This window comes from Callospermophilus lateralis, chromosome 12 (assembly GCF_048772815.1).
Source record: "Callospermophilus lateralis isolate mCalLat2 chromosome 12, mCalLat2.hap1, whole genome shotgun sequence".
Taxonomy (NCBI): Eukaryota; Metazoa; Chordata; class Mammalia; order Rodentia; family Sciuridae; genus Callospermophilus; species Callospermophilus lateralis.
This window is the reverse complement of record NC_135316.1, coordinates 43,192,307-43,215,300: the sequence shown is the minus strand read 5'-3', so window position 1 is coordinate 43,215,300 and position 22,994 is coordinate 43,192,307. Positions and strand designations below refer to the sequence as shown.

General features: G+C 36.9%; 1 protein-coding gene across 4 annotated transcripts in view; it reads left to right on the top strand.

The window, feature by feature from the left end:
• Positions 1-6,755: 6,755 nt before the first annotated feature.
• Positions 6,756-22,994, top strand: part of Slain1 (SLAIN motif family member 1) — a 53,773-nt gene continuing 37,534 nt past the window's right edge. For 2 of the 4 annotated variants that reach the window (XM_076872502.1, XM_076872500.1), the window contains exons 1-3: positions 6,756-7,048; positions 7,100-7,369; positions 18,842-18,981. In XM_076872502.1, the coding sequence (XP_076728617.1) occupies positions 6,756-7,048; positions 7,100-7,369; positions 18,842-18,981 (703 nt within the window). Of the gene's footprint in view, positions 7,370-18,841; positions 18,982-22,994 lie in introns of all 4 variants that reach the window. The other 2 variants (XM_076872501.1, XM_076872499.1) reach the window with 1 other exon arrangement.

Below are 22,994 nucleotides of genomic sequence, written 5' to 3'. Positions count from 1 at the left end.
AATCCATGGAAGTGCAGTTGTTTCCCCTTTTTATAGTTTTCGGTGATGGAATGTAGGTGGGAAGGCCCGAGGGGTGGGACACAGGTGGGCCAAGGAAGTAATCTGGGCAGGAAGGACTCCTGAGGCAGCATCTTCAAGTTTGCTGTTCATTAACATTTCTTTGGGATGGGCTATCTTCAAATCTGCTGGGGGCTGTTTTCCTGGACTTCATTAACATTTCAAGAGTTGCTCAACTTTTCTGGAAATTCATTCTTGTGGCCTCCGTTTTAGATTTCACTCAATATTAGACCCGATTTACCTAACTACACTGACTTCCTAACTTTAAATCTGGCTTCATTATGACATAATTATTATTCTTTTCTGAAAATTAATTATGTGTACAGACCACACACAATCATTGAAAGGTTTGTGTTGAACAAACTTTTTGGAAACTTCGAGAGTGACTTACAACTTCTAGAATGTGATGATGTGGCAGAGACTGGCATGCTGTCCTCTGGGTATTGCTTTCCACTGCGATTTACTAAGAGTCACCTCCTTGCACTGTACCTGGGCTGTGAAGGGACCTAAAAGATCCACTATATCAGGAAGGCCTGTTTTTTTTTTTTTCCCCCTACCGTATTACCTGGTCACATAAACTTTCAAAAGATTTCTGGCTTTGGTTTTTATCACTTCTGTGTATTTGTGATGCTTTGCAAGGAAGTTTCATAAAAGCTCTGTAAATTACCAAAGAAAACTAACTTTTTTGAATTAAAGAAAGCTAGATCTATCACATTGCATTTTATGGTGAGAGAAACATTTTGAAGAAGGCAAGAAAATAAATTGTTCTAAATACATATACTTCAAAAGCTCTAGGCATCCAGTGTGATGGTAGTCTAAATGACAAGTTTGGTTTTTTTTCCTAGCAAATCTCAAATTATATCAGATTTATTTTTTCTCTTCTAAAGTTAAAAAAGAAAAACATTAAAGGAGTTTTAAATATGATCTTACTCTTCAAGACTTCAGCAGTGTTAGGTACTCGCTTTCAAAACAAGCAAAACTTGTCCAGAAAGTCTATTTGTTTTAATTTTTTTTTTAAAAGACTTTGGCTTTGTAAAAAGTTTCTGAATTTATTTATTTTACAATTTAAAAAATTAAAGCACTTTCCAAACCAAAATTGGATCTGTTCAGGTCTGACATAGACTGTGGCATTATTTCTTTTCAGTGTTTTTAAGAGTGGCATTGGCATTTGAAGAATCCAAATGGCCAAAAATGCAAAATAGCCCAGTGATAATTGTGCTGTTTTTTTTTTTTTTTTTTTTTTTTTTGTCATTGGCTGGGAAATAAGCATTGAATGAAGAGGCATTGTACTGTCAAAAATGTTGTACCAGCACTGGCGACTTTGTTGATCTTGGAAGCTTACTATTTTCTGGTCTGTGCCTGGTGACCTTTAAAGTTCCAGTAATATTTTCTTGTTAATGAATTATACTTTGTTGAAGGCATTCTGGGGTGCTACAGTTGTATTTATCAACGGTTTTTATTTATAAACCAAAATCAAATCAAAACAAAACAAAACGGTACTCTGTTAGGTGCTGCCCTAGTCCTGAAAAGAGATAGTACAGTTCTGGAGGTTGGACTCTCAGGTGGCACTGCCTAGCTTTGAATCCTAACTCTATCACTTACTGGTGGGTAATTAAGGCAGATTGTCCTCTCTATGCCTCAGTTTCCTCGTTTATAAAATAGGAATAATAACTACCTCAAAGGGTTATTTAATGATGAAATATGTTGTTATGTGTAAAGCACTTAGAGTAATTCCTGGAACTTAGTAGGTATCAATACTCTTAAGAAAAACTGTAGAAAGTTTCTTTATGATGGCAACACTAGATGAGTTATTAATAAAAAAAGAAAGAAAGCTAACTCAGAGGTAATAATATTAAGAATTAAAGCTGGGTGCTTTATCCTATTTCTACTGTTGTTTTGATACATCCCATATGAATGAATATCACAATACTTACCCTAATGCCTCACAGATAGATGAGGAGATCCAAATGAAATGTTACTTTGAACATGAAGGCCTTTCCAAATATTTAGCCAAAATTGCTTCTTCTATGTTACCCCCTATGTTGCTGATTTGTCATGATTTTATTTTTTATTTTTTATGATTCTTATCACGCTAAGTCTTGTGTTACAGTTAGTTTACATGCTTCTTTCTGTAATTAGATAAGGTCTTGGTGGAGACACTGTCTTACTTTTTAAAAGTCATATAGCAGTCTGACTTGAACATAATAGACATGTAATAAGTATTTATTTAAAAGGGCTCTTATGAGTATAGCTTGCCAAAAAACAGAATTATTATTATTATTATTATTATTATTATTATTATTGCTATTATAACTACTACTGAATGAAACTTGAAGGGTATAATTACCTGAAAATTATACTCTGTGAAGCTTGAATACAAGGAACAGTGTTGGGTGAGGTTAAAATGATACAACCAACACAGGAATTGGTCCTGTGAGTTCTGGCTTCATGTATTCTTGTTTTCTCTCTATATTATCCCCTTACATTAAAATGCAACACATCAGATATAGCAAATATTTTTCTAGTTTTATTTGGATTAGATATGAAATAGTCAATTATCATGAGGTCTGCAAAAAAACTTCCATATTGCTACCACATGCTTACTGAAGTTTATGGAAATAACTAATTAGGTTTTTGTCTAAATTTCACCTACACCTTGGGGATATATGTATTTATTCCTCTTTTCTTTTAAAAATATTTCACTCATACTTGCTGGTGGGACTGCAAATTGGTACAACCAATCTAGAAAGCAATATGGAGCTTCCTTAGGAAACTTGTAATGGAACCACCATTTGACCCAGCTCTCCCACTCCTTGGTCTATACCCAAAGGACTTAAAATCAGCATACTATAGTAATGCAGCCACATCAATGTTCATAGAAACTCAATTCACAATAGCTAAACTGTGGAACAAACCTAGAAGCCCTTCAATACATGAATGGATAAAGAAACTGTGGTACATATACACAATGGAATATTACTCAGCATTAAAAGAGAATAAAATAATTGCATTTGTTGATAAATGGATGAAGTTGGAGAATATCATGCTAAGAAACGTAAGCCAATCCAAAAAACCAAAGGCCAAATGTTTTCTCTGATAAGTGGATGCTGATCCATAACGGGAGGAGTAGGGCAAGGGAAGAATGGAGGAACCTGGGACTGGGCAGAGGGGAGGGAAGATGGGGAGGGTGCATGGGGACAGGAAAGATGGTGGCATGAGATGGACATCATTACCCTAGGTACATGTATGACTGCACATATGGTGTGACTCTACATCATGTACAACCAGAGAAATGTAAAGTTGTGCTGCAATTGTGTACAGTGAATCAAAATGCATTCTGCAGTCAGATAAACCCAATTAAAATAAATAAATTAATTTAAAAAATATTGCAGGGTTTCTTCGCTATGTGCTAGACATCATGTGGGGCACTGTGGGACCACATGGACCTGAGGACTGAGAGGATTCAACTCTACACTGTATGGATAAACAGGAATCTCTACTAAGAGATGTAAGAGTCACTCAAACTCTGTGGTCTGAATTAACTTGAAAACACAGTTGGGGATCCTTGATCTTAGATTTACACATTGATGATTTCTTATTCCTTGGGGTAATTGGCTTCTATGATCTTAAATTAATGTGGTGCTCATCTAGTGACTGTCAGCTGCATTGACTGAAAAATCTACATTTAAAATATATGGGGATTGCTTCAGAGAAATTTTACTCAAGGCAAAGGGTAAGGAAGAACATGGTGGAACCATTAGAAACTGCTGAGAACTGCTATCATTTTCATGACTAAACTTGGGCAACTAATCCAGCTCATCTATAAAACTAGGAACTATTCTCAGATTTCCTGGGAGAAGTATATCTATATATTTAAGAAGAAACTACGTTACTTTTGCCATTCTGTTGCTAGATCAATGATAAAATTGATAACTAAAATGTGTAGATACTATTAAGAGATAGATGTAAAAAATACAAATTAAGTTTGTTTTATTTCTTAAAATTACCTACAGTGAACTTAGTGTAATTCTAAAGTGTAATGAATAGGGACTACTTGAACAATATGCATTTCTTTCCCTGGTTTTTTATAGATTGCAAATGGGTGTTTCCCATGCCTTGATGGTGTTTCAACTGTATCCTTAAAGCATAAAGTTTCTAAAGAGACATATGTATTCATTTTAATATCTTCTTTATAAATCTCTGAAATCACCTTATTACTTCATTTAAAATAAAAATAAAAATCTTTAAATTGAGCAAATATGCATGCAATTCTTTCAAAGTACACAGCTTAAAATTTGCATCAAAATAAAAAAATCAAGTCTGCTTAATTAAAACTGTAACACCATCAACCTTTTAAATTATGTGTTGGAGGGACTGCATCCTGGAGATACCAGCTTGAAAACAGGGTGCATTTTAAGTGTCTTTGGTATGTATATATACACACCTTTTCAGGTGTGGGGGAAGAGGACTTTGATGGAAAGTAATGATTTAAAATTTCTGCGAACATGAATTATTTCACACTTTCAAAGAAGGAATAGGGCAAGTTTGTCTTTTCAGAAGAATAATGCAGAATAGAAATGTAAAACAGAATATTTCCCCTCTTTTCTATGTTTAAATTTCAATGAGTGCTTTCTTTTAAAATAAGGAAGACATGTATAATAATTGTTAATTAGAAAACGCAGTTCCAAAGCTTGACTTCTGGTTGCTTGGATGTGTCCTATAGACCATACTGGGTAAATGGGGGAGGAGAGGGCTGTTTCTTTCCTTCATTAGAGTGCATAAATTTTGCAGTAAAAATGACTGCTTTTCTTTACATCTTAATTCTTGTTGTCCTCACTATGTGCCTATTCCCAATTTCTTTCACTAATGTGGAACCCAGCAGCTCTTTGTTCTCATTGTGTCTGTCGTCTCTCTTTCTTTGTGTTGCAGGGATACTGCTACCCACATCTGCCACTGAGCATGCGGAAAAAACCTTCAATAGATTCTTTACTTAGGACTTTCAGTAGTATCATTCCGCTTCTCCAGGTTTTAGAAATAACCAATATATCCAAAAGATAGAAGGAAACTTGGAAAGGTGATGGGAGATACAGGTGGTTGGGTGGTAGACTAGCAAGCTAGGACCCCAGGTAGGGAAGATCCGTGGTAGTTACCACACAAGTTAATCTAATTTATTAAAGCTCTCACCAACCAAGTTAAATGCAGAACAGCCACCCTGCACTGACAAAGAAGCTAGAGGTGTAAATTGACATCTAAGAAGACAGACACAAATGTTTCTGAGCAGGAAGTCAGGGAGTCAAATCTAAAGCCAATAGATACAATGTGTTAACAGTTCAAGGCGGATTCAGTACACTGTAACAAAGATTGGTATGTTCAGTCCCTGAGCAAGGACATCCACCAGATAGTTGTATATCATCTGAGGATGAGAATCAGCAATGTGAACTTTTCTCATAATAAAATATCAGTCTTTTCTCTGTGTCACTTAAAATGCTAAGTAAACGTTAACTGAATTAAACTTGATTCAAATACTGCCTTTTGTTGGAAAAAAATAGAGATTTGCCTATGATTTCTGAAAGGTTAAGAGAAGGCTTGCAGGTGAGATTACGAAGTATGAAGTTCTGAGATTTTGTTTTTGACGCAGCAAGTCTGACTTTTATAGCTTGTACGTTATTTAACAGATAGAGTGTTAAACAATGTTGCTCATTTCTCCCGGTAACGATTAACTTCAGCCTGTTATGTTCACTGCTTGTATGACCAGTTCTAAGAACGATGTCTGGTTCAAAGAAAGTGCTCAAAGATATTTTGTCTAATAAATGTATGGATAGAATATGAAAAACCAACTCTCTTTTTATGGTGACAAATATTGGTGGGAATAGTTCAAATTTGACTACTTTAGAATAAGCTCTCGTGATTTTAGTATTTAGCAGCTCATCATTCTCTTAGTGACAGGGATTTCTTCCTTTTTCTCTTCAGCCTCTTTTTTCTCACCATTTTGTTTCTGCATCACCAAAGGCTACATCTACGGGTCTAGTTTTTGGTTCTGGGACGATGTTCCCCAGCCTTTCGATTTTCTACAGCTTTCACCAGATCGTAACTAGTCAATATTGTTATTAAGCCTAACAGTGCTTTCGGAAGAGAACAAACCAGAAGCCCAGCCCGGGATACATTTTTCTAAGGTATGCACCTGCTGCGGCTTTTTAGCACCCCACCCCTGGGTCTGTGATCTGCGTAGTGCGTTTTCGGCTGCAGGGAGGAAGTGCCAGTGGCGGGAAAGTTCAGGTCAAGTCCAATCAGGCACCTGGGAGTAAGTGGCTTGGGTGGGAGTAGTGGCCTTGGGCTCGGGTCAGCGCTGCAGGTCCCGCCCACCTCCCGTGGGCCTCAGCCCCAGACCGCTCCTCCACCCCCGGTCCCGCCCCCCGGCGCCCGCGCCCCGCCTCGGGGCCGCGGCTAAAACCCGGAGCCGCCGCGGCGCCCAAGGGACTGGAAGGACGCACTGAGCATGTGCAGAATAGCTCGGCGGCGGCAGCCTCGGCCCGAGTCAGGGCCCTGGTGCTGATGCGAACTGCCGGGTGGTTCTCAGTCCCAGCGTGCTCGGCTCCCCGGCTTGGGGCAGCGGCACAGGAGCCGTAGTCTCCTCGCAGCCTCCGGAGTCGGCGCGGCAGCACGCACCCGCGGCGGCCGCGGCGCCCTCCGGGCCCACGATGATGGCGGAGCAGGTGAAATGCGCCTCGGCGGGGGGCGGCTCCGGAGCAGGCTCGGGGCCGGTGGTGAACGCGGAGCTGGAGGTGAAGAAGCTGCAGGAGCTGGTGCGCAAACTGGAGAAGCAGAACGAGCAGCTGCGTAGCCGGGCGGCCACTGCGGCCGCCGCCCCGCACCTGCTGCTGCTACCGCCGCCGCCGCCCTCCGCGCCGCCCCCAGCCGGGGCCTGCAGCCCGTTGGGTCCACGGAGCCCCCCGGCCGCTGCGACCTCCACCACTGCCCCGGGGGGTCTAGGGCTTGGGCTGGCGCTGGGCGCCGGGGGCGCCAGCAGTGGCGGCGGCTCCAGCCCTGCGTTCCCGGGAACCTACTGCCTACCCAGCCCTGCGCCCTCCCTGCTCTGCAGCCTGGCACAGCCTTCGGAGGCGCCCTTCGTCTACTTCAAGCCGGCGGCGGGCTTCTTTGGCCCGGGTGGCGGCAGCTCAGAGCCAGGGGGCGCGGGGACGCCACCGGGGGAAGCCTCCGTGCCGCCCTCGCCGCCCCCCACCCTGCTGGACGAGGTGGAGCCGCTAGACCTGGAGAGCATAGCAGCTTGGCGGGACGAGGACGACTACACCTGGTACTGACCACCTGGGCTCTATTCCCCAAGACCCGGGCCTCGGAGGTCCCGGAAACTGAGCGGAAGGGGGCGTGGGAGGAGGGGGGGGGACCTGGCGGATACCAATAACACCTCCTTCTCTGCAGTCCGCGGGCCGAGTGACCTAGCAGGTGTCAAGCTGGGCTATGAAGCTTTTCACGAAGGCAGAAACCTGTTTTCTGATATCTCAGATTGGTCCATCGGGGGATGAACTGGTCTCCTCCATCTGCCTGTGTTCTGGTTTTTGCTGAGTATTGAGTCCCAAGCTCCTCGTTAGGGTTAACAGCAAAATCCCTGTCATCTTGCCGCCCCATTCTAGTGTGTGTATAGTGGGGGATGGCTGCTAGACAGGTGGGAGTGGGTAGGAGTTGGCTTGTGTCTGCGACTGTTACTCTTATTTCCTTCCAAAAGAATGCTGGACAGGATTTGCTTACTGTCCCTCGTGGCATCCGAAGCCGCCTAGTGATGGATCTCTTCCTAGAGATTCGTTCTTGCAGTTAAGTTGTGCAGACTGTGCCCTCTTTCGCTGCATTTTCATTGATGATGATTTTTTTTTTTCTTAGACTGACTTGCTTTTTAAATCTGCTGATGTCACTGGCTTTTCCATCAGGAATGGTGTCAACAATGAAGGCTTTTTTGGGAACAGAGTGAACAGGTTGAAGACACTTTTTACCTAGGAACCAAGGAACTTTAAGAATTAAACTGTAGATAGAAAAAGGTTGCTATTAGAGAAACTTCCTTTTCTTATTTTTGGAAATTTTTATAGTTGGTTATCGGAAAACTTGAGACAGGCAACATTTATTCAGTTGGAATTTGGTTAGTGTGTTTACTTTCCGTGACCTAGTAATTTTTGGAGGAGGAAGTTATGAAATTCCATTATTAGGTGTTTTTCCTGATGCTCGTTCACAAATTGAGTCATTCAATCACTTCATATCTTTTTCTTGGTTCTGTATGCTTTCCTTGACCACTAGACATATAGTGGGATAAGGTGGAGCTTGGGTTCATGCCAGGAAGTAAATAGAGATCTCCTCTGTGTAGCAGTGTCATGAAGAAGAATTGTGGTCCTTTTATCTGGCACCATTCATATTTCTCCAAACTGGATTTTCCTTACTTTGTGTTCCTGTTGCATAATTGTACAAAAAGAAAACTGGAGATAGAGAACCTTGTGATTTTTCTCTTGGGAACCAGTGTTCCTTTTCATTTACACTTTCATGTGACAAAGCACTGTAAAATACATTAGCTAATGGGTTTGATTCAAGGATTAAAACATCTAGAGCTATAATCAGCATGTTCATCATTCTCCTTAATACTTTTTGGCAGCTCTGCAGATAGCTTAAGTTGTAAAAATGAAACAACACTTCTTGGAACTTTTAAGCCATTTTTTAGAATCTGCACTTTATTTTTGTTGCTATAATGCCCAGACTTTATTTATACTAATTGTTTGATTATGGCACTAGAAAATGGTCTCTTGATGGTTCTTAGGTTTTCAATAATGGCTGTAATCCCTTATCCCACTTTTAAATTATTTGAATAATTTAGTCCCTACTTTGTCTTTTTTGATGATAGTATACATAGACAGTGAAAGAAGCCTGTTTGTATTTTTGGTGGCGATATAGGAGAATAATCACATACTTTAAAAATATTATCATGTTTCTAAAATTACATTTAGTAAGAGTATTTGATTAGTAATTTAAACCATATTTAGTTTAGAATATTATATCTAGGCTTTTATTTATTTATTGTTCAAATAGCATTGTAATAACTTTTAAAAAAACTAGTGGGGTTAACATTCTTTAGATGGTTTGAGACAAATATAAATTAAAGTGGGTTCTATGAATTTCAAGTAGTAGGTGAATAAATTCTTTGATGCTTTACAAATGTTTCTATAGTCATGGTACACTATTTATAGATTATCTTCCTCAAAACCAACAGGAATAGATCACAGGTAGAAAAGGATGGGATAATTAATGTATTGGGATGGGCTTAAAAAATTTAAGATTTCATCACACTATTTTAAACATTAAGTGATTTTTGCATTGCAACATTTTGGTGTATTGATGAAAAAGTAATCAATGGGGTTTAATTTTTAAAGTTTAAACCTCTGTTAATTCTTGCAAAGCACTGTAAAGTTCCTTTATTACTGCAAATTTGTACATATTTCAGTTTATCCAGTGGTCTCAATCCAATCAATTGGATTCCCTGATATGTTTGCAGATGGCAATTAAAAAAACAAATCCTCTGCATATTAAGAAACAACTAGAGAGGATATATAGTACCCTGTTACTTGAAAACTATTTTAAACTGGAGGTAGGTATCAAGTCACAAGTAAAAGTTCATTTTTTTCCTCCAGTCCACTATCATGCCTCAGAATTAATCCTGTTAACACTCTGTAGATCCTTCAAGATAAAAAGATAATTATCCAAATCAGTATAAAAATATATGCATACCACATTTTTTACACTTATCTTTTATTTAACATCTGTGCATTTTTGTAAAAGTAGCCCCAGTTCATAACAATTACATCATTGCTAAAGTAATAGTATTATGGAACAAGTTACTATTAGCTGTATCATCTAGTATTCATGCCTTTTTATGAAATCATCTAATGAAGTTAAACATTGGTATTTGATAATTTGTTTAGAATAGTACTTACTGCTAAAATGTCTTCAGGAAAGAGTTTACAAATGTATCGTCATTGAATAAGTATGTCTTTTCTAATAAAACCTTATGATATACTTTTATTGACTACTTGGACAAAATTTGGCTTTAGAATTATGTGTACATGGAATACTGTGAGTCATAGAACCAATTATATCTTTTAACATTTTTTTCTGAACAATTATTTAACCTTTCAGTAGTTATCTTCCAAAAATGTTTAAAGGTGTATGCCCTGCTACATGCTCATAATCCCAGTGACGTGGACTTGAGAGGCTGAGGCAGGAGGATTGCAAGTTGAAGGCTACCATGGCAACTTATTAAGACCTTATCTCAAAATAAAAAGGGCTGGGGATATAGCTCAGATGTAGAGTACTCCTGGGCTTAATTCTTAGTACTGTATACACACACACACACACACACACACACACTTAAGGAGAAATGCATGTTCTACTTCATTTTGAAAAGCTTTTTAACAAAATTTTCATATTTAAATATTTATCTCGATTGAGTTTGAAGTGTTTACTTTTGCTTTAATATAACCTGCTTATCTTAGCACAGTGCTGCTTGAGTTAAATGTCACAGAAAAATAGACAAGAGTTCCAGAACTTTAATTCCTAAGTCCACTTGCTATGACTCTGTAGTAAAAGTGTATGTCTTCCTGTAGTGATTTCTCAGTTATTGTACTACTAATTTAACAGTTCTTCTTTTTAGATGATGGTTGGCTAGAATGTATAAAGGGAAATTCTGAGAGAAGCAAATAAGAAGCTTTTTTAAAAGGACTAAAATCTTGATGCATACATGGGACCTGGATTGACTGGATGGATTTTTTAATCTTTATGAAAGATATGTTAAAGATCTGTGTGTCTGCCTCAGTGTCACAGGATGAGAAATATTTGGATACAAGCAAAGGAAATCAGATTGTTAGGAGGTGGCAATGTGAGCTGTCAGCTACATGGTAGACCTTACTATGGCCTATTGCAGCTCCCTTATTTCAATGCTGAGGGACAGAAGCTGCTAGGTGATGCGATTTACACGAGCTCTTCCAGCTGGTTACTGAAAGAGTTCAGACTGAAAATCAGAGTATGGAACCAGATTGACAAGTGTTTACACCATTGATATTCACCCCTGTCCTCCAAACTAAGTTGTGACCTACTAGTGGGTCATTAGGTCAATTTGGTGTATTTACCAGCATTAAAAAAAAAAAAAAAAAATGAAGTAGAGTGGAATAAAAAGTTATAATTCATTGCATCTTGCAGCACTCAACTTGTGTTGATTAAACATGTTTCAGTTTTACACGTGTCCTGAGTTGTGATATGGTAAAAGTTAGAAACATACCCATTTACACTGTTGAAAAGCACAGTGGATTTGGAGAAATTAGTTAAAAACAAAACAAAACAAAACAAAAAAGCCAGCTCTGTGAAGATAGTGTAGTGCCCTAGTAGAGGTCAAGCCTTTCACACCTCAGTCAAAAAGACATTTTTCTCTCTGAGAAAATGCCAAAATGAAAATATGCTAGCTAATATAAAATACTGCCTTGTAAGGAGACTTTAGTGGAGTGACAATTAGCAGAATATTGAGACTTCTGTGAAGGGGATGTGGCAGGAATTTTGCCCAACTTCAAGGAACAGGAGAAAAGTTGTTAATTATACTAGAGAAAATAGTGATATATACAAATTAATGGAAATTTGATGAATGAGATATTCATCTTCCATGTGTAACATTAAGACCCCAACAGCTGGCTGAAATCATTGCCAGTTCTTCATCAAAGCTGTTAAACACCTTGTACTATACATATGGCACAGCTAAATTAGCCCACCTAAACTGTTTTTTGCATAATTGATTTTTAGTGAAAAGACCAGAGGGTGCTTCACTTTCTGACAATTCTAATTGAAAATGCACAATGTTAGGAACAAATGGACTTGACGGAAATATGAATATGTGTATTTTAAGTGAGTAACTTTGAAACCCTGTAATGAGGCACTGAAATAGAAGTTTAGATCCTTCCCGTGGGATGAGTCAGGGTGGAGGGAAAATTTTCTGTAGAACAGTTCAGCAACTAAAATTTGGACATCATGTGTCCTTTTAAATAGCTAGTTGTATTAGGTTTTTGTAGTGGCTGCCTAGTTTGATTCCATCAGGAGCTAGGGAATCGGTATGTGTTTATGTGAACAAGACTGGTTGTACTCATCAGTGCTGATATTTTAGCTTTCCTTAAAATAAAAGTTGGGGTGATTGAAGGCTCCTAAAACTGTTTGTTGAAAATTATCACGAATCACTTTTTAGTGTTAGGTCTACAAATACATATTTTGCTTCCTGTACTATTGGTTTTATATTATTTGCAGAAGGATAACTTTAGAGCCAAATATATTTTGGGAGTGGGGGAGGATAACTGAGGTTTCTGTTTTGTTTTGTTTTTAATGGCAGTTGCAATGCTTGATTTGAAACATTCATTGTCATTAAAGTAGGTTTACATTAGTTTTGATCTCCCAGTGTCACCACATATATCAAGTTGGGGGTCCAGAATGTGAAATGTGTGTAAAAGAAGGGGATTCTTTGAACAGGATAACACTTTTGACACTTTCTAGGCATGTGCTTTGGAAGTTACTGAAGAAAAGTTAAAGAAAATTACATTGATATTTCAAGTGATAGTTTTCTAATATGTGAAGAGTTCTGAAGTTTTCAAATATTGCTGGATTTCAACTCACCATCAATATCGTTAAGGAAACTGATGTTGCAAAAGTAATTTGTAAGTCTCTAGGAGGTCTGTGCACTAGTAATGGCAAAATAGGATCTTATAAATGTTACTGTTGGTAAAGACAACAAGAAATGTGATTTTTGTGATCTTTTAGAAGGTTAGAATTGTTTAGGAAAGATACAGGAGATACAGATGGCAGCTCTGAGTCTCTCATCTTAAGAACACTTATGCTTCAGCTACATTCCCTATTTAAATCTTTTATCTTTACCTAGGTTTTACATTGCTTTCTCTAATCTTGGAGATACATTCTACTCAAGGAGTTGGTAGCTACAGGATCTCTAATTTTCTGCATTTTTAAAAAATTTATTTAAATCCTGTTCTTAGTCTTGTCATAGAAATAGTAGGCTTTCCTGGATATATTATTTGGAGACTTGACTGTTGGTGATCACTTCTGTCTTCATGCCATACATTTGTGTAATGCTTCTTCAGTTTTATCAAAATGATACATGACATGGTATGTAAGGCCAAACACCTTTTAGCAAGGTTTGTTTCAGAAGGCAGCAGTCCATGTTCCTGTCTACTTCCAAGTCTTCCATACAGGTATCACTTCATCCTATTTTTTTGCTATTTGTTTAGAAATGAACAGAAGTCTTTATCTTTAAGAAATCTTACACATCTGTAGAAATTAATGGAAAATGAAGACTATAGCTCTCTTTCCTTCTCCCTCTAACTGCCCTAGCCTTTCCCCCTCCTCATAAAGACTTTTATAGATTTTCTTTTAATCATAGAATGTCTGGATTACAATAATACCTGTTACTAGTTGAGTCCTGTTAAACATATGCTGCATTTATTTTCTCATATTCTTTTGTCTCCTCTCTCTCCCCTTTACTTTTGAAAATTCTTTGTCATAAATTATTTTCTCAAACATTCCAGTGGAACCATAAAATTCATCAGTAAGGTCCTACACGTTTGTTAATCTCCTAAATGTGTTTTTAGAAATTTATTTTGTAGTGGTATCCCTTCTGAAACTCTTAGTCATGTTTCTTCCATCTTTGGTGTTTGCTCACTAGGCTGGGTGCCTAGTGCTGTTGTCATGGGAATTTCTTCAGTTTCTCGCATATGTTGGGTTCCTTATTTAAATCCTTTATCTTTACCTAAAATAAGTGAAATATGAAAGCTATTGGAATCTGAATAGCTTTCTGAGAAAGCGGACACAGATGACAAGCATATTTTGAGATTCTGCATATTTGAAAATGTCTGCCCTTGCATAAATTTTGTAGTTGGGTTGGGTATGAAAATCTAAGTCAGTCATTTTACTTTTGAAGGCATTTTTTGGCAGTAATTTTTATTGTGTTCTAGCTATTGAAGTCACTGTAATATGAATAGCTTTGTAACTTTTTCTTCAGCTTTGTTTATCCCTAGTATTCTAACATCTTGATATACCTTGTTATGGGTCTTTCTGTTTTTTATACTGGGCATTTGTAGGTGCTTTTGTTCTGGAATCCCATGACCTGCCTTTAACTCTGGGAATTTTCTCCCTTCTTCAACTTGATATTCCAAACTCATTTATTGACACTTTTGCTTCTGCTACATTAGTTTCATTTTCTAAGAATGAACAATCTGTTTATTTTAAAATATTTGTGTGTATGAATGCAATATTTTCTCTTAGATGATATCAGTTATAGTTGTGTTGGTATTTTCATTTGTCCCTTGTGTTTTTTTTTCTCCTATGTTCTTTTTCTTGTTATTTTTTAACCTAAGCACTTTATATAATAGGAGTATTCCATATATTAGGTATCATTGGTTGTCTATTCATAACCAAAGGAGGTATTGAAGTTGATCTAAAGATCCAGGTGGGTGGAGCTCATTGACTGGTACGGTTTATCAGTAATCGAGAGGGTAACCAGAAAAAAAATGTTGTAATATTTGAAACACAGAGGCAAGATGGTTGGTAGAAGATTCCTTGCAACAGAACATATTGACAGGAATCCTGTAGGATGCTGGAGATCATGGGCAGTGGTGCCTTAGACAGTAGTTTCAGGTGGTAACAGAGTGAAACTTGAGAATAAGCAGAGGCTCAGAGACATGCATTGTGTGGGTAATAGGGAGCAAAATTGATTAAGTCTAGAGATAAGGAAGTACACAGTTGATTAATTAGTGGCTCATTTCTGTTAGGACTGTGGTTGCTGCTTCTTTCTCTTTGAGCATATGGTAGATGGCAGCTCTGAGTCTCTCATCTTAAGAATACTGAGGGATGGGAATCAGTTCCCAGTCCTTGTGACCATTTTTTAAATGCTTGACTGAAGTATACTTGGTATACCAACTGCACATATTTAAAATGTACAACTTAACAGTCCTATGAATATACCCATGAAACCTTCACAGTGATCAAGATAGTGAACATACTTCAACACTTAAATTGACTGTGGCTCTTTGTATTCCTTCCTTCCTAATCCTGTTTAACTCTAAGACTAGTTTGTGTTTTCTATCATTTTTATATTGGTGAAATAATACAGCATGTATTCTTCATGGGTTTGTTTTAGTCTGGTTTTAGAAGTTTTGTTCCATGAGTCAGTAGTTTTTTTTCTTTCTTTGTGTGGGAGCTATTATGTTGCCTGGATAGAAACATGGTTTGTTTATCACATGTCTTTTTTTTTTTTTAATATTTTTTAGTTATAGGTGGATGCAATATCTTTATTTTATTTTTATGTGCTGAGGATCGAACCCAGTGCCTCACGCATGGTAGGCGAGCTCTGTACCTCTGAGCCACAATTGCAGCCCCCATCCACCCCATCTTTTGGTGGGTATTGGGTTGTTTTCAATTTTTGGTTGTTAGTAATAAAATTATTGTGCATATTTATGTATAAGTCTAAATTTCTCTTGGGTAAATAAATTCTAATGACTCAAGTGGCTGGAACAGAGAGTGAATGTGTGCAGTAGAAATTTCAGCTGTACCATGTGTTCCTCAGAACTTACTATGGCCAGTCTTTTTAATTTTAACCATTTTAATAGGTGTGTAGTAATATCTTATTATGGTTTTAATTTGCATTTCTCAAATGATTAGAATCTTTTCATATCCTGTTTACTACCAACAGATCTTCTTTGGTGAAACACAGTCAAATCTTTTGCCTTTGATTAAAATTGATTATTGAATTTGCAGATTTTCTTACATATGCTACATACATGTTCTTCATCAGACGCATGATTTGCAATTTTTTTCTTCCCAGTTTGATTTGTCTTTCATTCTCTTAGTGTTTTTCAGAAAGCAAAGTTTTCATTTTTTTACAAGTCCAATTGATAATTTTTTTTTCTTTTATGGATCATGCTTTCAGTGTTAGAATTGTATCTAAAAAATGTTGGTTGGCAAAGCCCACCATATATGGTTTGCCCACCTATGGTTTCTAACAAAAGTGTTTTACAGTTTCAAATTTTACATTTTTGACTCATCTATTTTGAGTTAATTGGATGTTGTGTGAAGTATGGATCAGAGTTTCCTTTAAACTTTTTTTTTTTTTTGTATATGGCCATCCATTATCCATTGTGTTCCAGCACCATTTGTTCAAAATGCTGTCCTTTCTTCTTTGAATTCTCTTGGTACTGTGTTAAAATTCAGTTTTCTATTTATGTCTATCTCTGAATTTTATTCTTTCCCCATTGATCTCTTTATCTTTGTCATACTAATCTGTACTTACGTAGCTTGGTCATAAGACTCAATTACTGACAGCTTTCCAACTTTGTTTTTAAACAATTTGACCATCTTAGAATTTTTTGCCTTTCGTGTAAATTTTAGGTTCAGCTTCTACATAAAAAAAAAAAAAAAAAAAAATTAAAATCCTGCTTAGATTTTCATTAGGATTTAATTATAGATCGATTTAAGGGGAAGAGACACCTGAATGGTATTTAGACTCTCACTCTTAAATTTGGCATATCTGGTTTAACATTTCAAGCATCAGTATAACTTACCATATTAACTAAAATGGAAAAATCATTATAATCTCAGTACTTAGCCAAGAAAAAAACATTTGCATCCATTCTTAATAACAATTCCCAATGAATTGCAGAACAGAAGAAGATGTCCTTAGTCAGATTAAAGGCCCCATTTAAAGAAAAAATCAGCATACTAGATAGTGTGGCAAAGTAAGGATATCGGCTTTCTTCTACTCGGCACTGAGATTCTATCCAGTGAAGTCAGACAACAGATAAAACATTGAGATTGGAAAGAAAAGCAAACCTGGCTTTATTCACAGATGGCTTAACCATGTTAAAAAAATCCAGAGGAATCTACCAAAAACCTTTCATAGATTTAACAAGGAAAATTTTGCCCACAAGCATATCAATTGATTTTCCCTCAGATTTTCTTAGCTGGGATTGTATCCAGGACTGGGGCCTGAACCAGTCACTAGGCAAAGGGCAACAGTGAATTACTGTGATTGGCTTAGCTTGCTTATTAGCTATTCAGATTCTTTGACTCTACTCCAGGTTTACTGAATCAGAAACCTGGGTGCAGGGTATAGCCCAGTGATTTGTGTTTGAAGTATCAAAGTAGATTGAGAACAACTAGCCTGCACTGACTTTTGTTCGAACTAAGGTGCGGTACCCAGTACTGGACAAGTTGGGAGTTCATTAGTGAGGAAGGGTAGCAGGAGTTATAACCTACCTATGTCATAGTAGGGCTGTGGTGGAGCGCAGGAATATGAATTTGTAACTAATTTGTGTACTCTTAATGGAGGTAGGACTGTAGACCACACTAAAAGGAAAATAATACATTGCAATTACCCTTTACTAGATTAAAAGAGAGATATTTTAGAATCTTCACCTGTCAGCAAACTATGTCCTTGGAGGAAATCAAGTCTGTTGCCTATTTTGAATGGCTGGAAATATAGATTTTTGCATTTTAAAATAATGGAGAAAATTTAAAAAATGTAGAATGTGAAAATGATGGCAAGTTTATCTTTATTTGTAAGTGAAGTTTATAGGGACTCAGCCATGTTTATTAGTTTACATATGGTCTAGGATACTTTTGTGCTGGGATGGCAGAGCTGAATAATTACAAGGCGGATTGCGTCCACAAAGCTGGGCATATGAGCTGGCCTTTACAGAGTTTGCCAATCCCTGAGCTACAAATTACTGAAGAATAATATATCCCCCTGCTATCAGTAATTTATGAATTACTCTAAAAGGTAGGAGTTCTGTACAGAGTAGTAAAAGTAAAAGTATTAAAGTACATAATTTCAAGAATATGTGCTCATTAGAATTGTAGTTACTTTGAGGGAGTATTACTTTTATGAGATTTATAATTAGAATAAACTTAAGTTTAGCAAGGTCAATTACTAGAGCCAGCAATTGCAGGGAAGTAACTTTCTCCTCTTTTTTTGAATAACTGTTGGTTATTTAAACTTTTTTATTTAACCTATCACTAAAAATATAAGTTTACCTTAGCATAGTTACGTCAATGAGAGAAAACCTTTATTGTAACTTGTAGTACCTCTGGGTAGTATTAAAAATAATACTACCTGTTACTATATAATGATGTGGATGCTGAAAATAAATTTTGCCCAAAACTTTTAAAGGTATTTCTTTGGTTTTAATGAAGTAGTACATATCAAGTTTAGTGTAGATTTGAGGTGACAGAAATATTTAGAGTTCAGAGAATTAACTGACTTGTGTTTGGACTTATTATTTTTTAAAAACATAACCAAAGTTTGCCTTGTGGCCCATGTCATGTTTACATCCATTAGCCCAGGTTTACATACAATTCTGCTTCAGGAGAATTAGACAACGTTCATTTCTAAATGTGTAAAATGATACTGTAAAATACTCATGGTGCCTGTTCAGTACCCAAAACCCTGATCTCCTACTCTGTGAAACACAGTTAAGGGGAAAATTGCTAGATCTATTTTTGAAATAGTACTCACCAGGCTTTGGAGAGAGTCATTTCTATTTGGGGATATTTGCTTGTTAAAAATGAGTTTTGGTATTGGGAGTATTCAAATGTGAGTTGTGTTCCTATAGAAACTGTTGAATACCTGTTCTTTTCTCCAGAAGAGAGGCACTCTCTGTATACCTGTATCATACCTATAATGTAGATTTCTTTTTTTAAGGTTATACGTTGGCTCTTCAAAGACATTCACCTCATCAGAGAAATCCCTGAATCCTTTGCAGTGGTGTAGACACGTCCTAGATAACCCGACTCCTGAGATGGAAGCAGCCAGACGTTCCCTGTGCTTTAGACTGGAGCAAGGTATTGTGAACATGTGCATTTGCATTCTCCAACTCTTGCCATTCTGAGCTCTGCTTTTGTTGCTGGTTTTGGAATAGACACTTGAGTTGAAAAAAAACTCACCCTGTGGTGCAGGTATTGCATGCAGTTCCCTTCACCAGGATCACACATCAGGGTTTCTCACTGTAGGCTCTAGTTTTGTGCTATTTTTAGCTTGTTTTAGTTTGTATTGTAACATACAAACACATTTTTTTTTTCCTTCTCTTTGCAAATATGCCAATAAGTGAACTGGGTCAGTCTTCATTACATAGTTTTATGGCTGAATTTTAAGATAGAAAACTGGGATTCTGTTGGGGTCTGAGTATGGAACTTACTGAATTACTTCAGTGTTTAGTTGGATGTGTAACTGGAAGTCCTAACCTTCGTAAACTAGGAAAAAATCTTTGTGTATAACATTAGTTAACTTGTGGAGCCCAGAAGAGGTTTAAGTAAAAGAACAATGACAACTGTAAAGGGAAAAAACAGCTTAAGGAATGAGTATTACTTGGCTCCTTATGATTTTGATATAGTCAACCACTTAAAGTTGTGATTGTAAGGTTTTTAGTTTGTCTCTCAACTTCTCCTATGTGTTTCATCATCTAAGAACACTGTTTCTCTGCTGTGGAACACTGTTTCTATTCCATGGACTACCTGTATCCAAATCATAGGGAGCTTGAAAGTACAGGTTCCATCCCTCCAGATTAAAGAATAAGTATCCTGGGGTACTCTTAGGTACACTGAAGTTTGGGAATACTGTCTCTTCAAGGAAAATGAATGTTTATGGACTATTTGAACATGAAACAAAGTGTAGCTAACATTTCTTGAGCTCTTAATTCTGTGATAGTACCTTAAGTTCTTGACTTCCTTCATTCAGTCTTACCATGCTCACCTGAAGTGTAGTAGGTACTATGGTCATCTTTAGAGGTAAGAAGAGTGAAGTTTAGAGACATTCAGAGAATTGCAAGACCAGAGCGACAGTCAGAGTCTGACACCAGAAACTCAGTCCTTAACCATTATGCCCTCCTGCTGGATTGACACAGTTGTAAGTGAATATCAGTAGATCTCTTAAACATTTGGAGGACATGTTTGAAGATTGAAGAGCATGTTTTATTGAATTTTAACAAAATGAAATAATAACAGATAGTCGAAGAGTGGCGGAGGAACAAAGGTGTGCTAGGGTTAAACCTTTGGCCCCAGATGCTTATCTCTTAGAGCAACCATCTCACTGTCAGGATATCCTAGATTTGATTCTGTTCCCACTTACCTCAAATGCTAAGCAAAATTTTAAATTCCACTGGACTTTTCAAGAGTCCTATAGACCTGGCTCTAAGGCTCCTTACTCAAGCAGCCCTTGATTCATGAACTTAGCATATTCACACATGTATATATGAATTTGGCTTAATAATTTGAAGCAATACTCAAATGAAATTCATAATTATAGTCATTTAGCCTACAGGTCAATAAGCTTTTTTTTCTGGAAGAATTCAGACTGTAAACATCTTAGGTTTTGCAGACACACAGTCTCTATATGATTGTTCAACTTGGTTATCACCAGAAAGCAGCCATGGGTGTAAGCATTGACGAGCAAGCCTGTGTTCTAATAAAATATATATATATATATATATATATATATATATATATATATATATATATTTTAAATAAACACCTGAATTTGAATTCCATTTGATAAAATTCATTATTTGATAAATTTCCCCCCATAAGTGTAAAACTCTTCTTGTGTCTGGTAAGTATTAGAAAAACAGTATCAGGCTGGATTTGGGCTACCCCAGGCCAGTTTGGCAACCCCTAATTTAGTTTATTTGCATACATGGTTGATTTTGAAAAAGTAGAGGAGAGGCTTTTGTTAAGTTTAATGTAAATAATAGTAAATGATAAGTGCTTTTGATATTTTAGACTATATGCTGATTATCTAATTTTCCTTTTGTCAGCAAGGAGCTAAAGCAGATTGGACAGGCTGTGGTTTTATGCGTGATTTATTTAAACTTCAGATTAAAGATATTTGAGAGCTATTTTTTTGAAACCAAAATTAGCCCTTTACTAAATTTGTATAAATATAGAACCTCTTTTGCTATCAGATTAAATGCTTTTCTTCAAACATTCAGAATCCCATGATTAGCCAAGAAATAATAGGCTAACATAGGTTTACTGTATGAAAAGTCTTTTTTTTTAAAAAAAAACCTTAGATTTTATAAAATAATGACTGCAGTTTATAAAATATTAGTCTTATGAGTATATAAGAAAAGTAGAAGTCTCTTGCCCCCATCCCCCCATACCTGTTTTATTTCCCAGCTATTGGTTTTGATTTTCTGTTTACCTCTTCTAAATTGGATGGCTACTAGTAGAAATTCTCAATTTTAAACATCAACCACTGGTTTTTGACTTTGAATTGTGAAGGTTTAATCTTTTTAACATAATCCTTATACATTATCTCTGCACATCCTCCTGATGTAGCTGTTTACCACTTTTAGAATACATGAGTATTTATGATAGAAACTTCATGCCTTTCAATAATTTTTCATACTTTGTTTTTCCTTTTTTTTTTTTTTTTTAGGTAATTAGAAAAAGACACTTTTTTTTTTTTTCCCTTGGATCTCTTCTCATTAATTTATTGCCAGTCTTTCCAGACAGACCATGTAGATCCAAGGGCTCAGTTTTGTTGCTGTTCCTTCTGTGTCCTCTGTTGTCTTTTTCTCTTGGGAATGGTCTCTTGCTTCCCAACAGCCGTTGTGGGGTGGAGTGTCCTTTTGCTTTTTCCTGGAATTCACCTGACTCCTTCATAGTGTGGTGTCCCCTGATTCTTAGATACAAAGACATCCTTTTCTTTATATTCCCTTCTCCTAGTGGAATGCATTCTTTATATGCTCTTTGTGGGAAGTAGGAAGGGAAAGAAAATATGTGGGAGGTGAGCTTTAAGCACCTTGTCTGTCTGAAAATGTTTTTATTTCCTCCTCACCCTTACACCTGATTGTTCTTTGGGCTAGGCTTAGATTTCTTCGTTAAAAGCTACTTTCTACAGAATTTACAAAGTAATATTCCATCTTTTTTTTTTTTTTTTTTTTAGTTTCAGGTTTGTCATTGGAGTCAGTCCAGTGCCATTCTTGTTTGTGATTCTTTGTAATCTTTCTACCTAAATCAAGATGAGTGTTTTAGAATCTTGTCTTTATTCCTGGTATTTTGAAATGATAAATTTCTTTCACTTTCTCTTTTTGTTAGGCATTTAGTGTTACTTTCAACTTGGAAACATTATTACTTTGTTTCTTTATAAGACCCCTGTGCTACCCTGTTTTCTCCTTTCTAGATATTTCTGTTGGTCAGGTATTAAATTTCCTGGATCGACCTCCTTGTTTTTTATATTTTTCTCTCTTGCTTTCTGTTGTTGATTTTCTTTGATGTCCTACTTTCTTGGAAATTATAATAACTCATCATCTGAGCTTTTGCTGCATGTTTATTAGCTACCTTCTTTGTGCCGGGTGCCATTGTAGGTAATGGGGATATAACAGTGAACAGCTCAGATGTTGTGTCCTGCTCTCACTGGGCTCACTCCTAGTATGCAGGTTTTCACTGAGTCTTCCTGTTATTTTATTAGGTGTTTTTTTTTTTTGAAAGGTATGCTTATTTGTGTTTTATAGCCTTAAAATCTAATGGCTTTCTGTTTCAGTTCATTCAGGTACATAAACCTGTCTTTGTTATAAGAAAGGACAGTTGCTTGGGCAGGGGATGGAGCTGGAGGATTTAAGTATTTTCCTATAGATTATTCAGTCTTCCTGATTTTTTTTTTTTTTCCTTCACCATAGAACTCATGTGGTACCTTGCATCTGTATTGGTTTCCCTCACTGTTGGCCCTTAGAGAATGCTAAAGCCCACATCTCTAACTTAATGTTTATTTTTTCCTTTAAGGTATTGTGACCCTCCTTAATCTGATATTGTCTTCTCTCCTATTCAGTTTTCCTTGTGGATATAAGACTTGGCATTAA